This window comes from Homalodisca vitripennis, chromosome 3 (assembly GCF_021130785.1).
Source record: "Homalodisca vitripennis isolate AUS2020 chromosome 3, UT_GWSS_2.1, whole genome shotgun sequence".
In the NCBI taxonomy this organism is placed as follows: Eukaryota; Metazoa; Arthropoda; class Insecta; order Hemiptera; family Cicadellidae; genus Homalodisca; species Homalodisca vitripennis.
The window spans coordinates 156,094,526-156,106,840 of record NC_060209.1 but is presented as its reverse complement, the minus strand read 5'-3'; the positions used below and the strand labels follow the sequence as shown (position 1 = coordinate 156,106,840).

At 33.3% G+C, this 12,315-nt stretch overlaps 1 protein-coding gene across 3 annotated transcripts in view; it reads left to right on the top strand.

Annotated features, from left to right (window-relative positions):
- The window catches only part of LOC124357691, a 48,030-nt gene that overhangs the window by 19,684 nt on the left and 16,031 nt on the right, over positions 1-12,315 (top strand). For 2 of the 3 annotated variants that reach the window (XM_046809682.1, XM_046809683.1), the window contains exons 5-6: positions 966-1,127; positions 1,429-1,596. In XM_046809682.1, coding sequence (XP_046665638.1) covers positions 966-1,127; positions 1,429-1,596 — 330 coding nt within the window. The remainder of the gene's footprint in view (positions 1-965; positions 1,128-1,428; positions 1,597-12,315) is intronic. The other variant, XM_046809685.1, reaches the window with a different exon arrangement.

The following is a 12,315-nucleotide window of genomic DNA, read 5'->3' as shown; positions in this document are numbered from 1 at the left end:
GTATATAAAACAGTTTGGTGAAAATAAACGTGAAATGTCTTAAACTCTATTTACAGAGTGTGCTATATTTCTTAAAAAGGGTGTTTAAATCAAGTATTGTGTTATTCTTTCTATTTTGGAAGGTACCAATTCTTTCCAAGTTTATTATTACTGGGGTATTCTATTAGGAAATTTTGTGGTAGCGGCACGTAATTGGACTTTTACAAATTTGAAAAATATCATTAAGAATACAAAAATTCCTAAAACACTAAAGGTCTTTTTACAAGAAACAGTTTTCGTATTTAAAGTTTTTGTCTATATAAAGATTCAAAAATTGCAGCCTAAACACACAGAATAATTCAAATGTTGTCTGAATAATTGTAATAAAAAAAATAATACACAATCATTAATAAAGTACATTCATTGTAAGGGCCTGCATTTATGTGTTTCACAGATATTGTCCACTAAGTAGTCCCACGTTAACAGGCTAAACTGAGACAACAGAAAGTAAATATACTTCATTTAGAACAGGTATGAAAAGTTTCAGAGATCTACGGCAAGATTGCAGCACATGACAAGTAAAATAACAGAACTGCTGTGTTCGTAGCGCAACTGTTCAGACAGTCCCTTGTACTCTTGGCGAGGGACATGCTAGCAACTTTTTGGACTTATAAAAATTAAATAATTTTACATTTAACATACAATACATATTTACATTTTAAAATTGCTCAAATATCACTTCTATCCCCTTTATTGTGCCATTTTGGTGCATTTTTCAAATTTGAAAATAATCTATCTTTATAAAATAATGACTTATTAGTTAAGTGAGATTAGGGGGTATAGAGAAAGAAGAAAATGTTTTAGTTACTTGGTATGGCCACAATATATACCACACGGGTTCTCTCCAATTGACAAGCACATTGCGTTGCTTAGTAGTTAGTATTATCTTTTTTATACATTCAATAAAATGAATTGATTGTTGGTAGTCGCTGATAGAGGTGAAGAACACGTCGGAGGTTCTGGAGGTGGTAGGCAAGATGACTCAGCTGGAGTCTCTAGAGCTGGGGGATATGATCAATGTGACAGAGACACATGTGATACAGGGCTTCTCACAGCTCACTAAGCTCAAACGGCTTCGTCTCGAAAAGGTATGAAATATAGCAGTTTTCTAAGCTATTTCAAACCAGCATCGTTACGCAAACGAGAGGTATTAATAGATGTTGGCATTAACCTTTTGACTAGTAATCCTGATTGTTAGGCAAAAGTGTAATTCTATAAGATTTCTCTTAATTAGTGATTAAATATTACAAAATTTCTTGTGAAATTTTTTTTAAGAGTTTGAATAATTTTTCAATAGCCAAAACTTAAGATGAAAAACGTAATTTTTATCAATAAAACTAATTTAAACAATTTATATGTTTGGATTTGTAAGTTGAATGTACTTTGCAGGGACAACAGGACTGCCCCACAAATGCCATCATACATACCATCAGCAAGTTACCATGTCTGAACCATCTGGAGCTGATCAACTTTGATATCAAGGAAGGTTTTGATGCATCCTTGAACAAATGTTCCAACATTAGTAAACTGCTCTTGGTCCCCACCTATACATCACAGGTAACAAATTACTATAACAGCCACATTAACCTTCACTGCAGACAGCAAGTGCTGCACAAGGGCGTCTGCCATAGACAATGTGTAGGCCACGGTGCTCGGCACCTAGCTTGCAAATGCGCATTAATCAATTTCCCCTCCAAGCGGCATAGTACAATCATTTTATGAAATCAAAATCCTTTACAAAACAAAATTTTAAGTATGTGTTAGGGAAACAGGATTTCCCTGGACGTTTGCCATCGTTCAGTGATACAAAACAGAAAGTAACGAAATATTATTGTTTTTTAAATAGTATTTGACTTTTTGTTTGTTTATTCTATGACTGTATACATGTAATGTCGTCCGTCTGGTTCCTCTATGGTCAGACTAAACACCGGTCGCTGCTTCTTCGGAGGCCACTATTTTTGGACAACTTTTCCTTATAGGGGACCAAAAACAAATTAGGGTAAAATTACGTACTAGTAACAGATAATGAAGTTTATTTTGGCCCCTGATAAGGAAACCTCATCCAAAATTAGTGGTCATCCAAAAAGTACCAAGACAGTTGTTAGGATGTGTTTACATTGTAAATAGTGTTATTTATGCCGTATTTCCTATTTCTGTATTTTGTTTGATTTACGTGAAGAACAATGAGTGTTCAAACTGCCAGAAAATAAGGAAAGATGTACTGTTTGCAGCAAAAAGAGCCTATAAAGTGGTGGCAAGATGAAAAAATCTAAAACAGCTTGCAAGAAGTGTGAAAGAGGGCTGCATGCAATGTGTTATCCATATAATGTATACTGCATTTAATGCAAATTCATTTTTTATTTTGTAAATTATTTGTTTTTTTTTTTGTCAGTGCACTGAACTAAAAGTAGGCCTATCTGGAAAACATATGCTTTAGTTCAAATGAGTCCAATTTTATTCATCAATTGTGGGAAAACACGGTACTTTTATGTAAAATGTGTAAATATATTCCTAACTGAGAGTTTTCTTGAGCCATACTTTTTGTAGTTTTATATAGACATGTTCACTGTTAGAATACGTATGGATTTTTTTATCACTGGTCATGAGTGGTTTTTCGAAAATTTCAAATTTACAATACTTATTATAAGTATTAAAAATTCATACAAATATATTTTTTGCATACGACATATATTCTGGTACCCCTTTTTATAATAGACAATAAAAAAAAAAAACAGGTAAAGGATATGATTTGTGTTCCTAAAATGTAGCTATTTTCCCAAAATTCTGCTAATCCCATCAAAATAGCCCGTTTTTCCTGGTTTACTTCTTGTAATATAGACTTGTCACCAAAGGGTTTACTACGTAATTATAATTACACACAGTACAATATTAGTATAGTAGGCATTAAATTATACTAGTTTAAAAGTATGAAATACAAATATAAAATAATTAAAATTTAAAAGATATAAAGGCGAAAAAGGCACATTACAGTATTTGACTTTAAATATGATAAATTCCAAATCAGTTTGTTACAAATGAATTATAATTACACTAAGTCAGTTATTATAGGCATAATAAGTAATGTTATATAGTAGAGCATTGATTATCCGAAAGTCGGTCATCCAAAACGTCGGTTAACCAAAAGTTAAATCCCGCTGAAATTGTTCGATTGGTTAGCCCTATCTGGCTTTGGTCGTACATTATGATTATATAGGCTCTTAATGTCACCAGATACTAGATGGCGCTGTGTGATCTTGTGCATGCCTACCACTTTTTCCTTCGCATTGTTGGTATCGGTTATTTTGTTGAAAATCATTGAAAAAGTTCATATTCATTGATAAATATATTGTATCAATAAAAATTGTGTGATATATCGGCAGTATGATTTAAAGGATCTATGTCATCTATATTACCATGTCACTGAACACGCAGCGCCACTCACAGATTAGTTGAAAACATTCATGAGTGGCCAGAGTGTGATGAGGTTGATCCTGGTTATGAACTCTTGATAGATGACGACGTAATAGCGCGGGTACAAGAGTCTAAAGATGACATTGATGAAGATGATGACAATGTCTCGGTTGAACAAAGTCCGACCAATGAAGAAGCCTTCCAGTGCTTTGAGACTGACATTGAATGGTTGGAACAGTAAGATGAAAGTGTAGCTGTACAGCTGCTGTCTTTAAGATGCCTATGAGACTTAAAACGGGTGTCAAAGATTAAGTAAACAAACATGTTCAACTTTTTCTTTTAGGTAAATTTTTTACTGTTTTATCATATGTATCTAATTTTGGATAGATTTTGTACTGTTTCTATTTTATCTTATTTTAAGTAAAGTATGTACTGTTTCTACGATATCTAAGCCACTGAGACAAAACTGAATTTTCTGTATGTGTAATCTCTACTTTATGTGTAACCTTCACATTACATTTTATACTTTCGTGTGATATTAAAAGGTGCTATTGTGTGTTCTAGTCCAAAAACATGTTTTATTCTGTCCCACACATTCCCCTACCCTCAACAAAAACTAGGTTTTTTTACAGTGATGTTTGATTATCCGAAAACCCCTCTGCACCAATTTTTACGGATAATCAACGCTCTACTGTACTAGTAAAACAATTATGAAATACTAATACAAGATAACAAGTTATATCAAGATAGTACTTCTCCATGGTTGCATAGTAAAATAAAAATACTTATCAAATATAACTTTATGAACTATACAGGATGTAACAAAATTCTCCAAAGAACCTTTAGGATATTTGTTTCATGGACCAAAAGGAGCCAAAAACTGTTGCCGGTTCTTGTGGCTCAACTCTCTCTGAATACAGGTGTTTTTCATTTCAGTTCTGATGTTATTACCTGTTAAAAAAAGGTGACTTAAACTTTGAATGGTTTATAATAAAAGTAGATAATAGAAGAATGTAGTCCTATATTGTGGAATTACGAGGGGTATTAGAAAAATAAGGTTCCCATGATTTTTTCAAATAGACAGCTCTATATTTCTACTTAGTGTTATACATCAATTTAAAACTTAAAAGTTAAGCTATTTTTCCACATAATCACCGTTTCTGTCCAAACACTTTTGTAGACGATGCTCCAACTTTTCTATCCCCATGTTGTAGAATTCTGCCACCAATCCTTTGAGGAATCGAGTAACCTCTTCCTTGACTTCATCATCGGTACTGAAGCGTTGGCCACCCTATTGTTCCTTTAATTTTGGGAATAAGTGATAATCACTTGGGGCTAGGTCTGGGCTGTAGGAGGGATGGGGCACAACAGTCCAGCCAATATTTGTCAACAGTTCTTGAGTTTGAAGTGAGACATGAGGTCGAGCGTTGTCATGGAGAAGCCTCACACCACTGGACAATTTTCCTCTGCGGCGGTTCTGGATCGCGCGTCTCAGTTTTCTTACTGTGTCGCAATATCTGTCAGAGTTTACTGTGGTTCCTGTGAATGGTGATTCTCCGATCTTCAAGCAATATTGTCTCAACTTTTTGAACAACTCCATCTGAAACTGAAGGCCGTTCACTTCGGTTTTCATCGTGAATTTCCATGCGGCCTTCACTGAATTCTCTACACCATTTCCGAACGTGTTGAACAGATATGCAGTTTTCCCCATAAACTTCGATTAACTGACGATGAATTTCAACAGGTGAAATCTGTTTTGCATTTAAAAAACGTATCACAACACGAATTTCGCATCTGGCAGTAACAACGATAGTGAGCTCCATCTTCGAAAGCAGCTAGGCCGGCACTGTTGGACGTAGCGGGGCGAGAGTGGTATGGATATAGAGAGGGACAGCTGATGAGTAAGAAAGTGTTGCCAGATTTGTCCCAACATATCACATTCTGTCTCGGCGGCATAGGGAACCTTATTTTTCTAATACCCCTCGTAAGAAGTTAATATTTAACATTTGTTCGTAGAATGATTTTTTGGATATTTGGTAATAATTTTTTTTTATTCTGGGCTTTTCCCCAAGTTCGTGTAGCAATGCCTCAAGGACATCAGAGAACAGAAGCCCTTAAATTTGATTGGCTTCTGTAAAAGGCTCAGATTCTGAAGATACAAATATAAGTAATGGAGGTCCAAAGATCTTTTTAGAACTACGTGTGGAGACAACTGTCTTTCAGTCAGGGGAAGAAAAAATAGTTCTGAGTGCAGTAGCATCAAGTAAAACTGACTTGATCGAAATCTGGAACTCAAGATAGAATAAACTATAAATTATCTTGCCACTTTTCAGTCTCTTCTGCTTCGCCTTAAACTATGAAACAGCAAAGCATTATAAAAAATATAAATAGTTAAAAAAAATTATTGATGTTTCAGCAAGACCACTGCTGAATGAGGCAGGGAAGGGAAACTTGAATAGCAAAAGAACACTGAAACTTGCATTAACCGTCTAAAAGGGTCCCACGATTTCGCTACTACAGCCAACAGCAGCTTTTATCTGCGTTCTGTCGGTGTTTGAAACCACTGTAAATCATGCTAAGACCGATCGCCACGAGTTGCCGTGGTTGGGCTTGCGCAATTCTAGATCGTGTGAACTGCTCCTACGGGTCGATTAGTAGTAAGAAGTCTGATATGATACATGCAGCAAATTTTATCCCATTTTATGCTCATTATTTAATAAACTATGTTGGACGCTATCGCTCCTTGCTGCTTGTATCGTAGCCATGACCTAAAATCAATTCCTATTTATTAGATGTATCTGTCCATTTCTGCACAAATCGTTGACATCGATAGTAACAAAAGGAAAAGTTTAAAATAATTTCACTGCGTCTGAGAAATGAAACACACCTGTATTCAAGCCGAGTTGAGACACGAGACATAGAAACAGGCGCCATAGTGTTAAGTCCTAGGTCACTGTACGCGCTCGCAGCACATTTTGGTGCTAGATACTGAAATCAGTCAGTCTGAATAAAAAACACCAATGTGTTCTATTTTTATTTGTAATGTTTATAATGCTTCTGTTAAACTATCACCTGTTGTCTCAGTCAAGGGTATCAAACCAAGAAATATCCTTGAATTTCACTGAACTTTTTTTGGAGTTTGTGATTACACAAATCTTGCAATCACTATAATGTTTTCCACATAACTCACATCTGGATTGCATCAAGAATTATATAGTAATACTTTGCAACACAAGCAACTGTACCATTTCATTCTAGACACCTTTTCTCAAGTAATACCTGTGTCTCATTACCATGAATCTTCTGAAGATGTTCGTGCTTCGAAGAATAAATGATTTTGAGCTCTATATCAGAAATTCACACAAGAGCAATTAATATTTCCAATACTATTTTCCAATATTTTTCTTTCTGTTTAATAAGGTGAAAATTGTCATTAATAATGGTTTTATTTTTACTTATTCTGAGCTCTACACCCCTTCCACTCATGAAAGCAAGCTATGTGGTCTATCCAGTTTGTAGTTAAATTATTATTGTAGTCGATTATTATTTTTTATCGAGTTGGCTCCTTTACAGCCAATTTGATATAAAAAGGATAATAGAATAAATCTTTGGTACAATCTGTTGTAAAGTTTAATGTATATTCATGGCTTGTCTTATGGTCTGTACGAATATACTATGCTTATTTGGCAATCTTACACTACTGAAAAACAAGTAGGTATCAGTCTTACTAAGGGTGTTGATAACCCAAGTTTTTTAACTCAGTACTGCGTATTGGTAAATAAAATAAAAATACCACCTTGGTGCTTCTGAAGGCCCTGTTTCTTCCCGTTCCGCTCTGTTTTATTCTACAGTGTTTTTGGCTTAAATACACCTTTAAAACCAATCCTTTTTGCTTTGATATAAATTTTTCATTTTCTTGTACTGATAAGTGGATAATCTTTTTATATCAGCCATTAGTAATTATATTAAATTTCAGACACCATATTGTGTAGAAGAAGCTCATTACACATTTGTATTTTATTAAGAAAAACGTAATAACAAAATGGTAACAATTTACTGGCACAAACTTTCTCCCACCAAACATTAGGAGATATAAATCACCCCTTGGTATGACTGTAGTGTTATTGTACTATGCGAGTTATTATTTAAACATAAATATTACAATTTTTGTATCAATTTTATTTGTGTTTGTGTATGTTGAACAATTTTACTTGTTAGTAATGGAATTCTATTATTTTTTATTTAAAATCAAACAGTGCAAGACTGCTTATATTTAAGATTAAGTGGACTGGAAACTTTAGTTTATAATTAGTATTTTTAAGGATTGATTGTACCAGCCTCACAAATGTGTATCATGGCTAGTTATGTTCCAAGTTTGTATTACTTTATTGTACAGAAATTTGAGATTGAATATGCATTGTTGGATGAAACTTGCAATAAGTCAATTATTTGTTATTCAATTCCAACATTTAAACTCTTTTTTTGCCCATGTAACAATATCCTAAATTTTGTGTAGAGAGTTTTGTTACACCAAGTATAAAACAATGAATGAAGTCACATTTTAGAAGTAAATAACCTAGTACAACAGTCAATAATAGCATATATCAGTTTACAAACAAATTAAGAGCATAGTAACTGCGTGTGTGTCCGGTCTGACTAAACATACTAAAGCGTGAGTTGTTTCTGTCATGGGATGTTGTGATGAGTCATGCTGCACATTTTTTCACACCAAAACACCAAAGAAGTACTCTTACGCATTCTGGAGGGCTTTTGTAGAACTAACATTAATATAATGCATTGTTCTTAGATACCACACAATATTCTACTTGTTGGAACATTTAATGTTAGATTTAATCGGTGAGATATTCTACTTACAGCATTCGAATGGTTAAATATTGGACATCAATATTGATAGGAATAAAATGTTAAATTGTGAAGTGAGGCAATATTCAAAATAGCAAAAGAAAAGGGGTTTTCAAATTCCACTGTAACACGCTATTTAAATTTAAATTTCAAATTTATTTATTCATTGTATAAAGTTATACATGGAATAGTGTCATATTGTACATGATTTATTACAAATAAATTTAGACTTAGGTGACTTAGTTAATGAACTAAAATAATTATTAAAAAATTAATACACTCTTAAGTCAATTAATTCTGAAACTCGTCTAACATCTAGCTTGCATTTCTTGTGTCTATGTTTATGCATCCACCCACTTGTTGTGTATATGTGAACGTTCACCACTCAGTGATAATTATTGTTTATTTCATAATTTATTTAACTGTATAAAATATAGCATCAATAAGAATAAATGTATGTTTTTATCTTAAAATGTTTTATCGTGGCTCAGGGTAAATTAGACACACTCTTTTAAGAAGAGGAATATCCTTCTAATTAGGTAAATATAAATCTGCTCTACCTATTCTATGTAAATTCTCATGTAAAAAGATGGCTTTTTGCTGTCATAAATAGTAACTTAGAATATAAGCTAAATAGTCTTGCTTTATGTTACCATAAAATACAAACTGTAAAGAAAATATTATTTACAAAACTTCGGTAATATGGTTATCATACACGTTTTTTAATACGGAAATTATCATAATAACATGTTTTTGTGATCGTAATGTGCATAGTGACAATCAGCTGTTGTCCATGAAAACATGAAGCAGACTTGTTGCAGTGGGCGATCAAAAATATAGAATATATGAAATGGGAGCAAAATATTGTTTTATAAAATATTTTGCTAGGGAGGGTACCACAACCTGCCTGAAAGGGTTTCTCTTGAGTCGTAGTCTAGGGAGACTGCCTTACACATAATTTGTAACAGTGAAATGTTTGCTCCGATTAGGTAGAGACACATGCATAGGGCATATCTAAAGCATAGATATTTTTCTTTGCAAATATAAATTTAGTATAACAAATTTTGTATTATGTATGGTTTTTAATTGAGCCTATACATGAAATTTTGTTCTATTTGGGAATAAAAATCTGTTTTTTAATTATAAAATTGGTTGAAATATCAAAATCAGAAAAGTAAATTTACTTCTTTTTGGTGCTGGTTCTTGGTGATGCAGTTTGAAATTACTCCCAGTATGGTTATCCTTTACAGGATATTCATTCACGCCAAATTGTGGTAAAGATTTTAATAAATCAACCATTTCATTCCAAAGTTGATCATTTAAACAGTTTAAATCCAAATTATACATTTGGATTTATGATGATCCTTCGTACAGTGTAGTAATGGTGAATTGTTAGAATCACATATACAAATTAATTATACAACCCTGTTACAAGATGCTCTCTTTTAGTATTCCTAAGACTTTATCTTATTATTAACCTGATGTATTTAATATAAATGACATGTATTATATACACACAAGTATAAGAAAAATTGTAATTGATCAATAATGAATGTAAGTTTGCTCTGATTCACACTATATTTAGTGCTTGATATATATACAGGGTGTATATTATGTCTGGAAACACCCAAATATATCCTTTAATAATTTAAATATAAATTTGAAACCTCTTACAATCGTGATAGAGATTGGGCATCTACTTTTTGGAACAATGTTTTGTTATGTCACACCAACGGGGGACGTCCTGCCGAGGGTTATCGTGAAATATTCTTAATGGAAGCCTATACCTTGTGATACATAATTTTAAAGGTAATAGCTTACTGAATTGAATGCCACAAACCGCATCTCAAAGGAATTATTCTATCAGAAAATAGAGCATTTTTAGTATTGAAAATTTACTGATGTTCAACAATGTAATTTTAAACATGGTTCTTGCCACAAAATGTGTTACACTAATTTTTTAGCATTTTTTTAAATGTTCAATTAAATAAACAAAAAAATTTCATTTTAAGCTGGTTCTATTAGCACAAATTTGCCAGTTTTTATTACAGTACAATTATGGAAATACTTATGTTATTGATTTCTTATTACAAATAAAAAATAATGTATGCTGTTAGAAAAGTCTTACAACAAACGTTTTACCTGCATTTGGTGTCAAAGCAATTGTTCGAACTGTGTTCCTTCTACGGTTTGAAAATGAGCCAATCTTGTGTAAAATGATTCGACAGAGTTGCCTAACATTTCTTCAGTTATCAAAGCAATCTCCTCTATAATCCTGTTTCTTAGGTCTTCCAAATTATGAGGCTTTCTTCTATAAACATTGGATTTAAATAATGGGACCCCATAGGAAATAATCGATTGGTGACAAAATCCGGAGATCTTGGAGGCCATTCGATTTCTCCTCTTCGGCGGCCAATCCATTTATGAGGAAACCTTAAATCCAAATACTCTCTTACCTGTCTCCCATAATGGGGTGGAGCACCATCCTGCTGAAACCATACATTATCAAAGTATTCTCCTGATGCAATTTGAATATGCTGGGATTATTTCATTTTGGAGCATATTGTAGTAAAGTTCGGCATTTAAATTTCCAATTGATGAAAAAGGGTCCAACAATTTTGTTACCTAAAATTCCACACCATACGTTCAGTTTTTGTGGTTGCTGTGAATGGGACTCAGTAATCCAATGTGGGTTTTCACTAGCCCAGTAACGGCAATTTGTGCCTGTTAACATTGCCATTTAGGAAAAAAGTTGCCTCATCAGAAAATAGTATGTTGGTCAGAAAAATCTCTATTGTCATCACATTTGCGCATTCACAAGTTCACAAAACTCAACTCTTCTTCTGTCGTAATCATCCTCACTTAAACTGTTGGACTAAATGAACTTTAAAATGGTTTGTATTTATTAATTTTCAAAATCTTACTCACAGGACATAGGGTGCATATCATGTTGCTGTGCAGCTTTTCTGAGCGATGTATGTGGGTCCTCAATAAATGTTTGCAAAAACATCTAGTGCATGTTCTTCATCTGTTGCAGATTGTATTCCTACCCGACTTTGGCCGATTACGTATCACTCCCTGTCATTTCAAAACGCTTCAATAGTTTTTGATATTGTTGAAACACTTATGGGATTCCTTTCTGGGAAAGTGTCATTAAAACAAATTACAAACTTCCCGATAAGATCTTTGACGATCGCCATATCCTCGCATCATCAACAGAGTAATTCGTTCTCTTTCAGACAATACCATTAAAATGCCAAATAAAAACTAAACTACTGTAATTAGATTAACTTGTTGACAGCAATGCTTCAGAGACACTGATTAACTCGACAGGAATGATATATGACCTTTGTCCATTTGTAATTCCCAAGCTTAGACCTGTCTAGTGAAAGCTCCATGCTCAACAAACTGAAACCTGTAGACCAGATGATTAATAACACAAATAATGTTTCTCATAGGCTAGTGACCTTTGTCTCTTTAAACCTTCCTGCTGCTGACTGGAAAACACCAAGTACAGATTCATAAGTAATCAGAGAAAGTGACTCATAAGTTTTATTCATTGTAATAAAAACTGGTAAATTTGTACTAATGAAACCAGCTTAAAAATAAATTGTTTATTTTATTTTAATTGAACATTTAAAAAATGCTTAAAAAAAATTAGTGTAACACATTTTGTGGCAAGAACCATTGTTAAAATTACATTGTTGAACATCAGTAAATTTTCAATACTAAAAATGCTCTATTTTCTGATAGAATAATTCCTTTGAGATGCGGTTTGTGGCATTCAATTTCAGTAAGCTATTACCTTTTAAAATTATGTATCACAAGGGTATAGGCTTCCATTAAGAATATTCACGATACCCTCGGCAGGACGTCCCCCGTTGGTGTGACATAAACAAAACATTGTTCCAAAAAAGTAGATGCCCAATCTCTATCACAATTGTAAGAGGTTTCAAATTTATATTTAAATTATTAAAGGATATATTTGGGTGTTTCCAGACA